We start from the raw sequence: 19,787 nt of genomic DNA, 5'->3' as shown, positions 1-19,787 counted from the left end.
GAGAACAAGAGGGGAGTGGAACAGAGCAGAGGCTCAGAAGCGCCTTCTAGAACAGCCTGAATAGCCCCACTGACCAGCGAGTCCAACCACCTCACATTGACGGGAAATCCCCACAGATTGCACTGCACTCAATTCGACCTTCTCATGGAACTGCCGCTCTCATCACCTCTCCTTCAAAGTCTAAGGGATTCCTGGGGGGGGGGAGGGGGAGGGTCCCTCTCTCTGCTGTGGACATGCGCGGCCCACAGCTCAGGGGGCCACCCAGGAGCAGCCTGATGCAAGTGAGTGGCAGGATCTCCTCTCCAGCGCTCTGGTTCCGCCTGCTGCACTCAGGAGCCCTACACAGTCCTTAACACTTGGCCTGGCTATTGTTTTTATTGCTTTATGGGCTGTGCTTTCCCAGCCCGGCCATCAAGTTCCTTAAAGACACCTATGCTTTCCGCTCTCTGGTTTCGGGCTCATTCACGGCAAGAAGGCAGAGAATCAGAACATCGGTGCCACCCCAAAGGAGGAAACAAGGGCCCTGGCATCCTCCCGGGACAACCACTGCAAGATTTGGGGACGTCCCCGCACTCTTGTGCGGAGATGCAGTATTGAGAGTGAAGATCATGTGTAGCATGTGGATTTTTGTGTCTTGTTTTTTACTCGACACTGGTGAAAGTTTCTTTCCACTAGTCCTTGAAACTGCTTTTTTGGGGCCAGAGCGATAGCACAGCAGTAGGGCATATGCCTTGCATGTGACCAATCTCAGATGAACCCTGGTTCAATTCCCGGCATCCCATATGGTCCCCCCAGTCTACCAGGATCAATTTCTGAGTGCAAAGCCAAGAGAAACCCGTAAGTGGCACCAGGTGTGACCCAACCTCCCAAAAAGAAAAGAAACTGACTTTTGCTTGCTTCCCAAGCTGTGCTCAGAGGGCCCCAGGACCATGTGCCTGGCACTCAGCTGATGTGAGTCAGAGGGTCCAATGTGCTGCTCTAGCTTGGGGGTGATGCACCTTCGAAGTGCCCAAAGGATGCTGGGGGTCAAACAGAGCACCTGCAGGTGTGCGGTGCTCTCGCCTGTTTTCTCCTGAGCCCCATATGTTTGAATGAATGCCCCTCATCAGTAGGCACCTTCTACACCAACACAGATGGCACCAGCAAGGTCAGGAGACTCCTCAGACACATAGGCCTGCACCAGCCTACTTCGAGCCACACACTTGCCAACTGCCAATTACCTTCCTTCCGCACTAATTAAATGTCTTTCCTCCCTTCTCCTGAGAAAGCCTGTTTCCTGTGGACAAGATCTGTGGTGAAATGGAACTGGCTACGCTGCAGGAGCCAGAGGGCTGGCCAGCAGCCGGGCAATCAACTCCCGGCCCAGACTCTGAGGAGCTCCCGTCAGCCTGGGCAGCACTTGTTAGGGCCCCCCTAACACAAAGGGCCCTTTGTCTAAAGGCACGAGAGCGTGCATGAAGTTGGGGCTGCGGTGTTTGCGTGTCTAGTTCAGCCACCACAACAGGAGGACAGCCAAGGACAAGCTTCGGGCAGCACTCACAGAGCATCCAGCTTCTTAAAGGCCTGACTGGGCTGCGTGGCCATTAAAGGGGAAGCCTGGGAATGGGAGGAAGTAGATTTGGGCACCACAAACAAGATTCCCTGTCAGTCCCAGCATGAATAGCTAGCTGTGAGTGAACCCGACTGTGAAAAACCTCCCAGCAGAGCACACGAGGGAGCTGGACACTCAGAGGGCAACCAGACCCCATGGTGCCAGAGACATGCCCACGCCCATGTTCCGAGAGGGAACTCCAGGCCCCACCAACACCCTTCATCCTCCTTGGACAAACTCTAGCCCCGCAACTGGGAAATTCCACAGCAGCACCTCATCAGCAACACCCTCAGCTACCAGATTACTACAGGGAGAGTGGGACCTTCTGGAAGATGCTAAAGTACCTGGTGAAAGAGTCTCCAGGGCCTGGCAGAGAAAAGGACACACTTGCAACCTACTGAAAACGAATCCAAAGAGCGACACAACATTGCTCATGGGAGACAAGTTAGACCAGATGCCAGGAGGGAATGGTTCCAAACAAAAACGCCCCCACCCCAGTGTGTTTTCCTCTCTTTTCTGGGCTGTTAACAAGTAATTAGTCTTACAGCCCATCTGGTAATGTGCATGCGAATACCCAGGACACTGGGCCTGGCCACTCTGGCCCCTCAGGTAGCTGAGGTAACAAGTTGAGGGAGGGTCTTCACCTGGCAGCTGCCCTCCAGAAAAGTGGCAAAGGACCCACTTTGTTCCAGGGCAATAGGAAGGGCCTGGCAGGAATGAGCATCTTCTCACCCCCATCAGTGTCCCACAGGAACGAACTCCACCACCAGGGGGGCCAGTCCTTTCCTGGGCGCCTGGTCCAAGCCCAGACATTTTCAGATGCCCAGTCCAGCTTGTCTCTGGTCCAGGAGAACTGACGGGGCAGAGAAGAGGCCCTAAGGAGTTGAGGAGCCTTAGCAGAAGGTGGGGTGCTGAGTCAAGAGCTTGGCCTCTAAAATGCTCAAGCCTAGGAAGGGACACTGATATCCGTGGCTCCATCTCACAGTCTGAAGAAGATGTGTGCTAAGACAGGGGAGCTCCTAGAGGCTCGAGAGAGAGCAGAGTGGGTAGGGTGTTTGCCTTGCATGAAGTTGACCCCAGTTTGATCCCTGGCATCCCATAAAGTTCCCTGAGCCTGCCAGGAGTAATTTCTGAGTGCAGAGCCAAAAATAACCCCTGAGCACAACGAAAGTATGGTGGGAAGGGAAGGGAAGGGAAGGGAAGGGAAGGGAAGGGAAGGGAAGGGAAGGGAAGGGAAGGGAAGGGAAGGGAAGGGAAGGGAGGGGAGGGAAGGGGAGGGGAGGGGAAAGGGGAAAGGGGAAGGGGAGGGAAGGGAAGGGAAGGGAAAGGGAGGGGGAGGGGAGGGGAGGGAAGGAAGGGAAAGGGGAAAGGGGAGGGAAGGGAAGGGGAGGGAAGGGAAGGGAAGGGGAGGGAAGAAAAGGGAAAGGGGAAAGGGGAAAGGGAAGGGAAGGGAAAGGGAAAAGGGAAGGGAAGGGAAAGGGAAAGGGGAAAGGGGAAAGGAAAGAGGAAAGGGGAAAGAAAAAGGAAAGGAAAGAGGGGAAAGGAAAGGAAAGGAGGAAGGGAAGAAAAGAAAAAAGGAAGAGAAGGAGAAGAAGAAAGGGAAGGAGGAAGGAAGGAAGGAAGGAAGAAGAAAGAAAGAAAGAAAAGAAAGAAAAGAAGAAAAAAGAAAGAAAAGAAAGAAAAGAAAGAAAGAATGGAAGGAAGAAAGAAAGAAAAGAAAGAAAGAAAGAAAGAAAAGAAAGAAAAAAGAAAAGAAAGAAGAAAAAGAAAGAAAAAGAAAGAAAGAAAGAAAGAAGAAAGAAAGAAGAGAAAAAAGAAAGAAAGAAAAGAAAGAAAGAAGAAGAAAGAGAAAGAAAGAAAGAAAGAAAGAAAGAAAAGAAAGAAAGAGAAAAAGAAAGAAAGAAAAAAGAAAAAGAAGAGAAAGAAAGAAAAGAGAAAAAAAGAAAGAAAAGAAAAAAAAAAAAAGAAAAAAAGAAAGAAAGAAAAAGAAAAGAAAGAAGAAAGAAAAGAAAAGAAAGAAAGAAAGAAGAAAGAAAAGAGAAAAAAAAAGAAAGAAAGAAAAAGAAAGAAAGAAAGAAAGAAAGAAAGAAAGAAGAAAGAAGAAAGAAAGAAAAAAGAAAGAAAGAGAAAGAAAGAAAGAAGAAAGAAAAGAAAGAAAGAAAGAAAGAAAGAAAGAAAGAAAGAAAGAAAGAAAGAAGAAAGAGGAGGGAATCACCGCACCTCCTCCCCGAGGAACATGTGAGCCAGGGGTCAGGCCAGATGAAACCATAAATACACAGTTAAACTTTTAAAAAGAAAAATAAACGGCTATTTTAAAATGCAGGATTTTGGTTTGCTTTTTAAAAGCTAAGAAATGACTAGTCCAAAGAAAGGGACAATGTGGGAGGAGACTGTGGTACCCCGTCTGCCCGGGCTCTGACCATGGACATGAGTTATGCTCGCCAAGGGGAGGCTGCAGCGCTGTCTCGGAGGAAACAGCCCTGGCTCACAACTTCGTGCCCAGGACGCTGGAAAACAGAAAGGCACGGCCAGGAAGGCAGAGGCCGGGGCAACACATGTAAGTGGTGACATTCCCACAGCCACAGGAAGAGGCAGCTCAGAGTGAGTGCCTCAGACCCACATGCCGATTGTGCTAGTGACCGGCAGTACGGCCCTGAGCAGGCCACACACCACGGTGTTTTTGGCCAGTGCAGATGGCGGCATTAGTACCCATCTCAGGGCTGCGGGAAGGCTCAGTGAGCTAATGTGTGCCAACACTGAGAACGTGCCCTGCACCCCAGGAGCATTAATGGGAAGTGTCAGTGGAAGCTGCCTGCCCAGGGGAATGCCCACATGGTTTGATGTAAGCTCAGACCTATGGTGCTCTGTCTTGCCCTGCCCTGGAGAAGGGCTGGTCGTGACCGCTTGCTGTGAGCAAGTTTCTGGATGAAAGTTCTGGGTGCTAGTCAGGCCCTTCCTCTGTGGGGGGATTGAGGAAAGACACCTGTAGGGGGATTCTCTTCTTTCTTGACCTCAGGTAATGTAAGAAGATGGGGTCAGTGACCCCTCAAGAAGATAACCTAGACCTCATCAGCTCAGCCCTTCCCCAGGTTGTGAGAGCAGTGCTTGAGCACAGAACTGAGCACCCTAGACCTGTGCACAGCCTGAGTTTCCCCCCAGCCAGGCGGGAAGAGGCCAGAGACCGGACGCCTGACTCCAGTAACAGCCTCCAGGAGGTGAGAATTGAACTCCTGGGGCCCTACAGGGCTGGCCCAGGGCATCCCATGGGGGAGAGCTGGCCTGCCTGCCACAACTCTGCAACCACAACTCCAACCTGCCACTACAAGGCTCCTGCTCTGAGGTCTAAGGAAACAAGCCTATGGTTGGGAGCCAGAGGAGACAGAATTAGGATCGTGGCAGACACTGGGCCGACAGCCTGGAAGTAAAGTCACTTCAGCTCTTCCCCGGGAGAGTGGACTACGTACAGTTTCCAAGTCCAGCAGGGGCCGAGGGAGACCGGCCGGGGAACACTTACCAGGAAGCGGACATCGTCAAAGCCATTCAGAAGCAACTTGCTCTCATACTGCTGCAGCCCCACCGCCTCCAGCCACTCCCCGACGCTCTGCTCCAGCGTCCGCGAACCTGACGAGAGAGGAATCGGCAGACGCTTGAAAAGGGAAAAACCATTAAGGCGGTAGCAGCGGCACTCAGAGGAAGACAGATGGCACTGCCACATCATCGTCATTACCATAAAGCAGCCAAACTAGGTACAAGAGACCGAGCGCAGAGGCCCGCGCGCGCGGCTCCTCTTCCGCGGACAGGCCAAGGGCAGGGCGGCCCGCACGCACACACGCTCACCCAGCTCGGGGCGCTGCCACCTGCTCACCCCCTCAGAGGTCTGAGCTGCTCTGGGCAGAGGTGGCACATGCACAGTTTGGCCCGCGGCGGGAGGGGCCGCCAACCCCCAGCGGTGTCCGGGTTAAACTCCGAGTCAGTGGTTCACACTGGGGTTATCTCAGAAAGTCTGTTCCCCACGGGCACTAGGAAAGGCGGCGGGAGCGCCTCTCGTCCACGCAATGTCCGAAGCCCCCTGCAGGGCTGTGGGCGAGGGGTATGCCCTGCGACCTTGCAGCACGCACCGGTCAGGAGAGCGCACGCATCTTCATGCAGCTGAGGGGCAAAGGCACACAGCGAGGGCGCCGGGAGGAAAGCGGTGGCGGCTGTTCACGGGGACCCGCACATGCACCCCAAGCAGCAGAGGGGAGAAAGGAGACTTTTACTTGTTTTCCCCCAGCAGTCCCGGAATAAGCAAACCATGGCCACTGGCCCTGCGTGCTCGGAGGCTCAAGGTGGTGAGGGGCCGGGCAGGGCCAGGGCTCGGGGGCTGGCTCAGGGGTGGCTCGGCTGGGATGACCACATGGCATTCCGGGGGGCCGGGAGCCTTGGCCGTGGCTACGCTTGGGCCGCTGGGGAGCAGGGCACCTCCCAGACCAGGGCGCTGGCTGAGGGGCTGCCTTCCTGGGCCAGGCTGGTCTTCCGGGACTGGGCACTCATTTTCCTCTTCGGACAGTGGTGTTCCTGGGGGTGCCCCTGCCTGCTCAGGTGAAAGGGAGGCAGGCAGATCCAGTTCTTGGCTAAAGAAGACAAAACCCAACCAGATAAAAAAAAAAAGAGAGAGAGAGAAAGAGAGAAAGGAAGCGGTCCTCTATCAGCGAGCGGGGCTGTGGCGGCTTAAGTCTATTCACGTCCAGTGCGGCTTTGGCGGTGGCTGAGTGATAAGGACAGTCACTGTCTTCCCAGAGTCTTGGGGTGCTGACGTTCCTCTAAGGCTGAGAGGTAAGGGAGAACACTGGCTCCCTACGCTCGGGTGCAGGGCAGAGCAAAGTTCAGTCATTCCCCAGAGACCTGGGATGATCGCAGCGCAACTCCCGAACCCCCAGACTGCCCTGGTCCACACAAGCAAGAGCAGATCAAAGGAGGAGCAAAGAGAAAGGAAGGTAAGGAGAGGTTCGAGTGGAGAGGAAGAAGCAGCAACCACAACGTCACCTCCAGGCAACTCTTGCCGTGATGAAAGTCATCCTGCCGTTCCGGGGCACCCTCTGCCTTGGGGTCTCCGGGAACCCCTGGGGACCCACTGTCCCGGGCTTCCTCTCTCCTGTCCTCTGCAGAACAGATGGTGCTCAGGCGCACACGCTGCAGCGGCGCTCCGAGATGCCGAGACGGGGGGATACGCGTGTCCCCCCTGCCCTTGAGTGGGGCTCTCTGTTACAAGAGCCTAAGCGGCGGGCTCTGGTGCGCCCAGGAAGTCAAGTGGCTGCTGATTCATTCCTGCTTGTAATCCCCTCGCCAGGCAGCTGTGGTCCCGCCTGCCGCCTGGATGTGTGCGCTCACAGAACCGCAGCACAGGGCTTTGTCTACGCCTCCTGGGCTCCACGCTGCCTGCTGCCCGCTCCACGGTCCTTGCTCCCTCTGTAATGTCTGGCCCTCCCCTCCCGCCCCTCCGCCCTCTTCCCTGCCATGCTCGGGAAAATACATCAGAGATCGGACACTGGAGCAGACGCCACCGCCAAGGGAGAAAGAGACAGCAGCGCTCGTAGCAGAGCAAAATGAAAAACAAAAGATCCACTAGGTCAGACTTCCCAGGGTGTCGGCCAAGGCACACGCTTATCAGAGAGGGAGACAAACTTTACACCTCCAGCTCAGGGGCTGGGAAGAACAGAAGCACATCCCAATAGTTCTGACCTATAGTTTTGAGGACAGCCAGGGGAGGGCACAGAGGAAGGGCAGTGCCACACGACACAGCCACAGGTTCTGGCCCTCAATGCCACCCGTGCCCGAGAGATGAATGTGTCCCTCTCTCAGGAAGACATGCCACCAAAACCTCCCTAACACACTCAGCATAAACTCAGGACTTCAGAGCTCGTTCCTTGGGTGAGTTGTGTGAAGAGGGAGAGAGAGACCACCCCACCCCCCAGTCCATCAAATCTTGGAGCAGGAGTGAGAGGAGAAAGTGGAAGAACCACAATCTGGAGGTGGGAGAAGGAGAGGAGGGGCCAAAGACAAAGGGAAACCAGGACTGAAACCCAGCAGCACCTCACAGACAAAAGGGGTCATACTCGGGCTGAGACGAAAACACAGGGGCCCTCCAAGACACTGCACCCCTAAACCCTGCATACTGGTGGGTTATACCTGGCTGGAGTAGGTGGAAAAAGGCCCAAAGGAACCTATATTTGAAAGCTACTGAGGGATGGACACAGGCTGCCTTTGCAAGAAAGTGAAATGGCCCCTTCTGCTTCAATAACAACAGGCCGGAGTGGACAGAGGCTGGAGCGCGACCCTTCCTGACAGCCTCACAAAAGCAGTCATGTGTGAAACATGTTTGCTGGGGATTCCGTGACATTGCTAGGGCCCAGACGCAAGTGCCATGGAGGCCGCCCGCCAGGACACGATCCTCTGGGAAACCTATCCCTCGTGGCAGTGGGGTGCTTGGGTAAGGGCGCCTGAGGCAGGGCATGCCCTCCCTCAGCTGGTTCCCTCAGAGCCCAGGTCCCTTTCCCACACCTGAGGACAAACTCCACCCTCACCCTGCCCAACCAAACTAAACAAGAATCCTGCTTTGAAGGGAACTGGGGACAACTGGCTCCCAGGTCCTGGCCAAAGTTCCTTCCTGCTTATGAGACAGAATGGGGTTCGTGAGCAAGATGAGGAGATCTGGGAAGGGATAGTGGGGGGAACTTGGCCTGTCTTCAGCTTTCCAATGCTGTGGCAAGGAACCTGGCTCCACTCAACAGTACTATTGAGTCTGGGAACTGGAGCCAGAAACCACAAGAGAGCCCAATTCACTCAGCCTAGAGAGTCCATTTCAGGGGGGAAGAAAACAGTGACAGAGACCAGCTATGCCAGGAATTGGCTCAGTTTTCCCCTTCCCCAGAGAAAGACCCTTCTAGAAGAACTTTCCAGAGGTGCTGTCACATCTTGATGCATCAAAGGCTTAACAGAACTCCCAAGCATATGCAAGTAATTTGAGCTCGGTGGAGGCAGAGAGGTCCCGGGAAACACAACAGAATGGCTGTTATTGATCCCTTGTCTGGCTATCCCCAGCAGGGTTCTGACAATGGCCGGATGCACGCTTCAGCCCTAAGTGTCTATTCCTGATAAGCAGCAGATCCTTGGGAAAGCTGGTCTGAGGCAGCCTGATGGAGGATAAGCCACAGTTTGGAACCGGAGCCACAGGCTCTTAGCCACTTCTGTGGACAGGAAGAAAAGCCCTAATGGACCAAACCCAGCTCATCCTCTGCCAGAACGCAAGCTGATCCCCTGTTCTATAGGTGACTTGATTTAAGTCACTATATATGGGGCCCGGAGAGATAGCACAGCGGCGTTTGCCTTGCAAGCAGCCGATCCAGGACCAAAGGTGGTTGGTTCGAATCCCGGTGTCCCATATGGTCCCTCGTGTCTGCCAGGAGCTATTTCTGAGCAGATAGCCAGGAGTAACCCCTGAGCAACGCCGGGTGTGGCCCAAAAACCAAAAAAAAAAAAAAAAAGTCACTATATATGGACCCCTGAGACCTGCCAAGAGATAGCCCTGAGCAAAAATAAACAAACAAAAGCTAGACTCTACAGGAGCCTCCACCTGTCTGATCTGGGGTGGTGGCAGGGCAGTGGCTGGGCCCAGAGGTCAGACCATTCGCAGATTTGTGTCTCCAGTTGCCACTTAGTCCCTTACCTTTCCTTCAGGTCATCACTGCTTTGGGCATTTATGAGCTTTCAGGGCTAGAGACAAGGCTCAAACTTGTAGAGAACAAGACACCTACCTGGTTTATACGAAGTTTGATCCTTGCCACTACTTGGTGTTCTCAAGAATGGTGTGACCAAGTGGCCTTGATGGCCCCAAGCCTCAAGAATCAGGTCTAGGGGCCGGGAAGGTGGCGCTGGAGATAAGGTGTCTGCCTTGCAAGCGCTACCAAGGAACGGACCGCGGTTCGATCCCCCGGCGTCCCATATGGTCCCCCCAAGCCAGGGGCGATTTCTGAGCACATAGCCAGGAGTAACCCCTGAGCGTCAAACGGGTGTGGCCCAAAAACCAAAAAAAAAAAAAAAAAAAAAAAAAAAAAAAAAAAAAAAAAAAAAGAATCAGGTCTACACTGTGGGGTCAAGTATCACTGGGTACCAGACATGGCTTCCAGATACTCAAATACCACCAGGTATGGCTCTTAAAAGCAAATAAACTAATGAGCACAGCTACATGTACATGTACCATTTGAGCTTAGGTTTTGAGTAGATTGCTCATTCCTAGCAGACCAATAGGGCAAGTGTTCTAAGAGGGAAAGAGAGGCGTAGAGCAATGAAGGATTTAGCCCAAGACACATATATGCCTAGCACCAGGCTCCGAACCTACAGCTGGGCTCCAGAGCTCACCTCTTCTCAGCAGACCCCTTGGCTTCAGCACCCCAGGAGCACAGAAGCCCCACCCACCACCAGCCCTCCTGCCAGGCCAGGCTCAGGGAGGAAAAAGAGGGGTCTGTTCCCCCAAGGAAACCAGGAATTCCATCCCTCTGTGCAGAGAAACTCTGCCCACCCAGGGCAGATGCTGGCTTGCTGTAAGCCCAGATGCAGGACCATCACCAGATGTGATGGCCAGGGATACCTTCCAGAACATCACCTCACCTGAAAAGGGACCAAAACCACAATTCTATAGTGAAGGAAAATAGCACAGATGTGCTCTCTGCCCCGTTTCCTTACTTTAAAGAAAACAACCACATCTTAACCACAGGGCTTAGAAAGCTCATAAATGTCCAAAGCAGCGATGACCTGAAGGAAAGGTAAGGGACTAAGTGGAAACTGAAGACACAGATGTGCGAATGGTCTACCTCTGGGCCCAGCGGCTGCCCTGCCTCCACCCCAGATCAGACAGATGGAGGCTCTTTCTGTAGAGTCCAGGCCAGAGCTGCTGGGAGTGGGGAGACCAATACTGAGCTACAAGCAATTAGAGCCACCTGACAAAGCGCACACTGGCATGAGTAATTGCAAATAAGTGACATTTTTTAAGAGCTTCCTAATCAATAGCCTGAAATTCAATTCATAGACTTCTGAAACCTCCACTATATGTAAAAAGATTCATGGCTCTAAAAATAGCAGATTGGGGCCGGCGAGGTGGCGCTAGAGGTAAGGTGTCTGCCTTGCAAGCACTATCCAAGGAAGGACCGAGGTTTGATCCCCCCGCGTCCCATATGGTCCCCCCAAGCCAGGGGTGATTTCTGAGTGCTTAGCCAGGAGTAACCCCTGAGCATCAAATGGGTGTGGCCCAAAAAAACCAAAAATAAATAAATAAATAAATAAAAATAGCAGATCAATGAGATCCTGAATTCTGGGCCTAAGCCTCACACCCCTGAATCTCTCTCTCTCATGGACCAGAGGTAAAGCCCCTATGTCTCAATGGAGCCGAAGAAAAGGGTTTAGGTTTAGCAACCTGGTACTCTACCTGAGATCCTCTGCTGTTCCTGAGAAAAGTCAATCCCCTCTCCAATAGAGCTCATGATTTTCTCGATCTGTAATGAAAGAGGAACAAAAAGGAGAGGGTGTCAGGTTGGGTTAAACACTGCCAGGTCATCATCAAGGCCCCAAGGGCGGGCCTCTAGGTTCTTCATTCTGAGGTTCAGAGGGACACAGGAGGTACCGGAACCGGTTTGACTCGGGATCAGCCCAAATAAGTGTGTAACCTCCTTAGAACAGAAGGAATCTGCAACCTGTCCTTGATTACTGGAAAGGCTCAAGAGCCTCCCCTCCTTCCAAAGCATTAATCTACCATACCCCCCCCCCCAATACCAATTTCCCAGCCCCATCGACTCTGGGCAGAGGGGGCAACAGTGGGTCACATGCAGCCCAGTTCCTGTTCATGCTAGACTTTAATTCCTGCAGAGCAGACTGCCAGCTTCATGCTGTGCTGTCTTCCAAGTGCCAAGAACAGTACTGAACAAATCCTAAGCATCCCACAGATAACGCAAATTCTCATACTGCATGGCCGATGGCTTTGTGATGTGAGATTTTGAGAAGCCGAAAGCCGGGCCCAGGAGCCTTCTTGGATGCCACAGTGAGGCACATCACTCAGAGAGGAGTAATGTTCTCTCCCTGAAGGCCAGCAGCTCTGCATTCAGGGGATAAGCAGGATAGTGGACATGCCTCATCCCTCTGGCTTTGTTGGCTGTTAGGTTTGGGGGTCACATACTGCAGTGCTTGGGGGACCATGGGGTGGCAGGGACTGAACGTGGGCTTCTTGCATGCAAAGCATAAGCAGAACTCATCAAGGCCCATCTCCCTAGGCTTTCATCCTTCTTGACCAGAACAGAGACAGTCTCAAAGCACTCGGATGTCTCCATTTCCCTGCTCCCCATCCATGGACCACCTGTCCCAGCCATCTGGTTTGGTCACTCCGGGCCAGATCCAAGCACCCACCCACTCCAGGAAACATGGCCAGGGGCAGGATGGAGCAGGGGGGAGGAAGCCACCTTTTCTTTAGTCCTCCCCTCCTCCTCCTGTTTGGGCTGCGGTGATAATGAGCTCATTCACTGCTCTTTTTCCAAAGAAATTAAAAGAGAACCTTTTGTACCAGAGCCTGGATAATTTTTCCCTTAAGTGCAAGTAAGGAGCCTGGGTCTGACCATCAGAGAATCAACAACACTCCAGCCAGCCTCCAGCTGGCAGATAAAGACGGCACATTTGACAGCCAGCAGAGGAGCTTGCACAGGCACAGGATGGTGTTTTCTTCAAGTGACGGAACTGACTGGGGTCAGCAGCCTCCTGGCGCCCTGGTAACACACCTGGTGAGTCCACCCTGAGGACTGACCAAGGAGCACACAGAAAGGTGATCCTTTACTTTCAAGCCCTGGAGCAAGAGACAGCACCTCACAGATCTGCACTGCCTGTCTCCACCCCCAGTCCCCAAAGGGTGCATTCCTGCTCCCCAGTGCCTGGCTTTCTTTGGCCCTTCCCATTTCAGTGCTGCCTCTCTAAGTCACACCCAAAGTGCAGCAATGAGGAAACCACCCAGACAAACAGACCATTTTCATTGTGGAGTGGGGGAAATTCAGGAGATTCCAAAGTAGCCAAAGCACTAGAGGCAGAGCTCACTCTATCCCTCTGTTGTCCTCCAGCCTGGTAAACATACTCAGAAGTTAAAACATTTTTCAGTTTCATTTTCAGATGCAAAAGATATGGGTCCGAGTGTAAATACAACAGGCAGACCACTTGCTTTGCATGCAGCCAACTTGGGCTCATTTCCCTATACCACAGATGGCCCCCCAACCCCTAGAGTAATACCTAAGCACAGGGCCAGGAGTAAGCCCTGAACAATGCTAGGTGTGGCCCAAAATTCTAGAACAAACAAAACAAAAACAAACAAAAACCCAGCTTTTTTTTTTTTAATCAAGTCACCAAATCAACTCAAGTAGACAGATCTCCAGGCATTCTCCAAAATTAGGGTGGAGAGTGAAAGCAGTCCCCTCTTTTCCAGATAGGCCCAGTAGCTCCCATACACAATACTCTTTGACAGAAGGAGCACAAAATACTTGATGAGAAAGTTGTACAGAATCCCACTAGGCGGGGCCAGAGAGACAGAATGGAGGTAAGGCATTTGCCTTGCATGCAGAAGTACGGTAGTTCGAATCCCGGCATCCCATATGGTCCCCCGAGCCTGCCAGGAGTGGTTTCTGAGCTTAGAGCCAGGAGGAACCCTTAAGCGCTGTCGGGAGTGACCCAAAAACCAAAACCAAAAAAAAAAAAAAAAAAAAAAAAGAATCCCACTAGGCTCAATGATAAAGAAGGCTAACCAGCACCAAGCAGCTTAATAAATCCTCAATGACCTTAATAACACCATTGTGGAATAACAATGATCACAATGAACTTTTATTGATCTATTTTGTGATAATTTCATTTGTCAGTTTGTTATAACAAGCAATATGAAGTAAATTTGTGCCTGCTAACACTGGTGTAGGGATTGTTGCACTGGTGGTGAGATTGGAATTGGAAGGAACACTGAATGCCTAAAATAACTGTATTATGAACAACTTCGTAAAAAAAAAAAAAAATGGATCAGGGCCCGGAGAGATAGCACAGCGGTGTTTTCCTTGCAAGCAGCCGATCCAGGACCTAAGGTGGTTGGTTCGAATCCCGGTGTCCCATATGGTCCCCCGTGCCTGCCAGGAGCTATTTCTGAGCAGACAGCCAGGAGTCACCCCTGAGCACAGCCGGGTGTGGCCCCAAAACAAACAAACAAACAACAACAACAAAAAAAATGGATCAGATTTAGGACTGAGCTCTTACTCCTGTACAGAGCCAGGAGGCTCCCCTGAGCACTACTGGGTGTGGCTCCAATTTCCCTCATCACATACAAACAAAATGAAAAACAGCTTTAAAAAAAAAAACCAACTAAATCACAAAACTAGGCAGGGCCAGATAGTAAGTAAACCCTAAGCAGAGCAGTAAAAAAAAAAAAAAAAAAAAAAAAAAAGAATGGAAAAAAAATTCAAGGTGACTTCAAGGTCTGAAATAAAGTCAAGTGTTACATATTTCATTTTCATTATGATCACCTCAGACCCAAAGCCACAGCTAGATTGTCCAATTGATATCCCAGGGCTATGCAATTACTGAAATCTTGCCAAAAGACCTTTAGAAATTAGGGTGATGAGGGCTGAACATCCTGCTGCTCTGAACTCTCTTCCTTTCTGCTGACAGCCCCAGGATTCAACCTCAGGCCAACGACAAAGGGCCAGAATAAGCCCAGGTTTTCTGCATGGGGGTGTGAGGCAATGCAGATGGCAGGCCACGCAGGCAGAGTTCATTCAAACCAGAAATTTGGTTCTGTTCTCATGAACTGCAGGAGCCAAGTCCAGCTACGAAGGCTCTCATCTGTAGAGGAACCTGGGGTACTTGGAGTGCTCACTGTCTGTTAAGGCCACAAGTTCCTGCTTTGGTGAAAGAAAGCTAGGAGGGGAGTGAAGGGGTTAGACTTTGCAGGACCCAGCCTGGCACACTCGCACCTAGGCAGTACTTCCAGGACTGTGGGGACACAGAGGAGTTGGGGCCCATCCTTGTTCATGGCCTCCCCAGAAGCAGCAGTGAGGGCACCTGGTCACTGAAGACTAAACTAAGGCACGGTCAGAGAAAATTCTAACCTACACACCTCATGGAACATTTAACCGTCTAGACCAGCTTAGGAAATGTCCTCATCAGGTTGTTCTCACAGATGACATGCATCTTGGTGGGAGGAAGAGGCAGGTGGCCTGGAAATGTACAATTCTCTCTATTCTGCTTTTTAGTTTTGTTTTTTGTTTGTTTTTGGTTTTGGGTCACACCCGGCAGCACTCAGGGGTTACTCCTGATTTTGTGCTCAGAAGTCACTCCTGGAAGGCTCGGATTGAGATGCTGGGATCTCAAACTGGTGTCTATTCTGTATTGGCCACGTGCAAGGCAAACGCCTTTACCACTGTGCTACGCTCCAACCGCCCCCCTCTATTTTGCTTTTTAGAGATATGGACGTGGCCATGCTGAGCCAGGTCTAAACATTATCACCATGATGTTTGTGCTTTAGTTTGATTTAGTTTAGTTTAGGTGTTTTTTTTTTTTGGAGGAGTGGGGTGGGGACATGCCTGGTGGTGCTCAGAGCTCTCTGCCTGGCTCTCTGCTCAGGAATCTCTTCTAGTGGGCCTCAGGGAACATGCCATAACCCCACACTCCAATTCAGCACTGCTGGATGTGGCCCAGCTGTAGGCACCCTCAGCTGGTCCTGATGGTTCCTAGCACTGCATGTCTGAGCAGCATTGCATCCTTTGAATTCAAGTATGAACATCACGTGAAAGGGCCCCCACCCACTCTGGAAAATGTCATTGTCCTTCTGATGTGCTTGCAACGCAAATGGGAAGAGGAAGGGAGGTTATGATGTACCAGCAACTGAACTGGTGCTGGCTGCCAGGCATGCCCTCCCAATACTGCACACTGCATGTCTCCTGCTGTACAGATCAGGGCTGGAAATATACTTGCCGTTGTGCGGGTCCTTCCTGAGGACCTGTTTTACAGTGGATCCCAGATGAACATTTGGGATGACCCTGTTTCCTGCTGCTTTTTTTTTTTTTTCCCAGACCCCTCGTGTGACCTGCATTGAGCTGGTCAGAGGTGCTTGGTGACAAAAAGCAGGGGCTTTTGCCTTAGCAAGGTCTTAATGTAACACTCTTGGCTCCAACCTCGACTCCCACTCTTCCTCATCTTCATCTTTCTCCAACCTTCCTGGGGAGCTGCCACAGCTGCCTTACACCCCACAACTGTAGCAAGCTGGTCCTTTTGAGTAACGGTTCTGCAGAGCACCACCACCAGGGCAGAGGTTCTCAAACTGACTGGGCCTACCATTTTCAGAAAAATATAATTTCTCAGGGCTGGAGTGATAGGTGGGGTGCTTGTCTTGCTTGTGGCCAACCTGGGTTTGATCCCTGGACACTGACAGGAGTGATCCCTGAGTATAGGATCCTACTCCTGAGAGCGAGGAGTAAGTTTGAAGCAAAGCCTGGTATGATCCAAAAGGCAAACACCCTCCTCCCCCCCCCAAAAAAAAATCCCCCCCAAACCAAATCTACCCTCTGGCAGGCCCCCAGCCCAGCTGATACAGCCATTCTCATTTCCACACGTGTGTGCCATTGTTGTGGCTGGGCTTGTGGGGGTGGGGTTCCAGCTTCCTGAAGGGGGTTGGGGTCACATCAAGTGTCCCTCCCTCTGCTGTGCCAGTACTCCCGACTCCCCACACCGGGGCTGGCCCTGCCCTCAGGTGACTTCTGACGTCACCTCAGAGCTAGGAACTCCAAAGATGCTGAGGCCGCACTCCGTGGCGCCCGCATAAGAATTCATCACCAGCTCTGCCCGCCGCGCAGACAGGCTCTTAGCCCAGAGTGGGTTTTGATTCCACATTCGAAAGAGGGTCACTGACCAGGGGCCCAGTTATTTTTCTCCCTGCCCCCCTAGACTGAATCGTACAAAGCCTCGGGAAAGACAAAGATGGATTGAAGCACATTATTTGTCCTGATTTTCTAACCTTGTCAACTGCTTTCAGAAGAGGGAGGCAGGCCTGGGTGGGGGAAGGTGGATGGGAATGAATAAGTGGGAGCTGGCAGGCTTAGGGATGTCCTCCGCCAGACCCCGCAGCTCCCAATAAACGATGAGCAAATCCAGCGCTCCAGAACAGCTCAGTCGTAGTCCCATGCCAGCCCCAGAGTGGGCACCATCACCCACCGTACCCACCCATCCTGGCCCCCCCTTCCGTGGCCACCTTCCTTCACAAGCCCCTTTTTCTCCTGGGCTGAAAGACAATGTGGTGGGCTTGTTTCAAAAGTCCTGTCCTGGCTCTCAGTCAGGCCAGCCTATGCATGAGTCCCTGGCTGGTGGGAAGGAAAGTCTTTATTCACCTTCTCCTTTCTTTTAACAAATTAAAAAAAAAATGGGGAAGAGGGAGAGGGAACCACAGTGATAGTACAGCAAGGCATTTGCCTAGCGAGGAGCTAACCTGGGTTCAACGTGATCCTCTAAGCACTACCAGGAGCAAGCCCCGAGTGTGGCCCAAGACCAAGAAAATACTTAAAAATGGGGCCGGAGAGAGCACAGTCGTAGGGCATCTGCCTTGCATGTGGCCAAACCAGGACTGACGGTGGTTTGATTCCTGGCATCCCATATGGTCCCGAGTCTGCCAGAGTGTCACTGCGTGTGACCCCAAAACAAAAACAAAAAGATACCCTTAAAAATATTTTTTTAGTGGGGGACCATACCAGCTGCCTTCTCCTTGCTCCTCATTTTCACCCTTCACACACCACTGGGGTTGCTGATAGTGAGTCCCATTCTCTAAGGCATCCCATACTCCACAACTACAGCTGGCCCTTTCCCATTCCAGAGGTGTTCAGTACCCAGACTTGCAGTGGAAGAAACAGACACAGTACCTCCTCACACCCTTCTCTCTCCATCTGACCTTTAACTCAAAGCCCCAGAAAGCCTCGAGAAGAAGAAAAAAGCTGGGAGGCTGAGGCACCAATGAACTTTATGATCCTCTGCTGCAGTCCTCTGGGTTATGTGCCAAGGACTGGCCTGAAGAAGTAGGCTGAGCGAGGGGGCTGGAAAGAAAGCACAGTGAGGAGAGATTTGCCTTGCACACAGCCAACCTGGGTTAGAACCACTGTATTTCATAGGGTTCAGCGAGCCTGCCAGGAGTAGTTTCTGAATGCAGAGTCAGGAGTGCCACCAACTGTGACCCAAAAACAGAAAAAACAAAACAAACAAAAAACAAACAAGCAAAAAGGGGCCAGAAAAAAGGGGGACAAAAAAAGGAGACAGGCCTCCCAAAAAGAGGGGAGGGCATTTGCCCTGCATGCAGCCAACCCAGGCTTGATCACTGGCATCACATATGGTCCCCCTGAGCCCACCAGGAGTGATTAATGAGTGCAGTCAGGAGTAACCCCTGAGCGCTACCAGGTGTGGCCCTAAGAACAAAAAGTAAATAAATATATAAAATTAAAAAATAAGGGGCCAGAGTAATAGCATAGGATTAGGGCATTTGCCTTGCACATGTACGTGCCGGGACAGATGCTGGTTCAATCTCCGGCATCCCATACGGTCCCCCAAGCCTACCAGGAGCAATTTCTGAGTGTAGAGCCAGGAGTAACCAGAGTGCTGCTGGGTGTGGCCCAAAAGCCAAACCAACCAACCAGAGAAACAAAAAATAAAAGAAAGTGGGTCGATCTATAAGATGAATGAGAATGATGTACTTGAGGTTGAGTTCAATGACACAGTTTACTTTCTTTGGAGAACAGCATGGGGAGGGCTGGCGTATACCCACCTCAAAAAGGGGGTCATTACCTGAGACATGGTCTTACTCTCATCTCTGCCCCAAAGTTCTGCCCCTGGGTCTGCCTCTACACAATCAAATGTCCTGTGGCCACAACCTGCAAGTCCAGACTAACACAAAACACCTCCCATTCATAAGCAGTTCCTCTGCTGTGTGGCCAGAGAGAGCTGTTGTACAGACAGGGGCCCTGCAGGCCCCGAGACCTGTGCTGTAAGATGAGAATTGGGTGTAGAGTCTTAGTACTAAGCTCCGTCTACCTCAGGTGCAGTTAGATTTAATTGACAAGAAATGAGCAGTAGCCGGCTGGCTTCCCCGAGAGTGCTTACAGCTTGCCATTCCCAGTTACCTCGGAACTTGTGACTTTGTCAAATGAAGCTGACAGAGAACTCCAATCTTTATTTTGAGCACTAATTAAAATTTCACAGAGAAGTGTTGTACAAAGGATCACATAATACATTGGCTCCGTTTATATTAATTCGTGGACAAGGAAATGATTCTACAGCGGTAAAAATGTCAGCAGAGGGGTTGGAGCAATAGCACAGTAGTAGGGCATTTGCCTTTTACACTGTTGACATGGGACTAAGACAGGTTCAATCCCAGGCATCTCAAATGGTCCCCCAAGCCTGCCAGGAGCAATTTATTTCCTCCCTCCCTCCCTCCTTCCCTTTCTTTTTTTCTCTCCTTCCTTCCTTCCTTCCTTCCTTCCTTCCTTCCTTCCTTCCTTCCTTCCTTCCTTCCTTCCTCCCTCCCTTCTTCCTTCCTTCCTTCCTTCTTCCTTCCTTCCTTCCTTCCTTCCTTCCTTCCTTCCTTCCTTCCTTCCTTCCTTCCTTCCTTCCTTTCTTCCTACCTTCCTTCCTTTCTCCTTCCTTCCTTCCTTTTTTTCCCCTAACAGTATTCACCATTCTGTGGTGAGCTTCATATTATGAGCCAGTCTTTCCAGTCCTTCTGGCCCTTAATTCTATTCTATTGTCTCTAGACATTATTACAATAATTTCTTTATTTTTTCTTAAAACCCATAGATGAGTGAGACTATTATGCGTCTATATCTCTCCCTCTGACTTACTTCACTCAGCATAATAAGATTCCATGTACATCCACATATAAGAACATTTCATGACTTCATCTCTCCTGATGGCTGCATAATATTCCATTGTATATATGTACCACAGTTTCTTTAGCCATTCATCTTTTGAAGGGCATCCCGGTTGTTTCCAAATTCTGAAACTCAAATATAAGCCAGCTATACCATTCCTAGGGAAATACCCTAGGAACACAAAAATACAATTCAAAAATCCCTTCCTCACACCTATATTCATGGCAGTACTATTTACAATAACCAGATTCTGG

The 19,787-nt window shown here is 51.2% G+C and overlaps 1 protein-coding gene across 4 annotated transcripts in view; it reads right to left on the bottom strand.

Moving 5' to 3' along the window:
* Positions 1-19,787, bottom strand: part of ANKS1A (ankyrin repeat and sterile alpha motif domain containing 1A) — a 220,569-nt gene that overhangs the window by 14,737 nt on the left and 186,045 nt on the right. For 3 of the 4 annotated variants that reach the window (XM_049765237.1, XM_049765236.1, XM_049765238.1), the window contains exons 12-13: positions 11,052-11,118; positions 5,106-5,212 (exon numbers count right to left, since the gene is read on the bottom strand). In XM_049765237.1, the coding sequence (XP_049621194.1) occupies positions 5,106-5,212; positions 11,052-11,118 (174 nt within the window). Of the gene's footprint in view, positions 1-5,105; positions 5,310-11,051; positions 11,119-19,787 lie in introns of those variants that run through there. The other variant, XR_007491245.1, reaches the window with a different exon arrangement.

The sequence above is a fragment of the Suncus etruscus genome, chromosome 18 (genome assembly GCF_024139225.1).
Source record: "Suncus etruscus isolate mSunEtr1 chromosome 18, mSunEtr1.pri.cur, whole genome shotgun sequence".
NCBI lineage: Eukaryota > Metazoa > Chordata > Mammalia > Eulipotyphla > Soricidae > Suncus > Suncus etruscus.
Note: the sequence above shows the minus strand (reverse complement) of the source record. Positions and strands in the feature narration are given on the sequence as shown.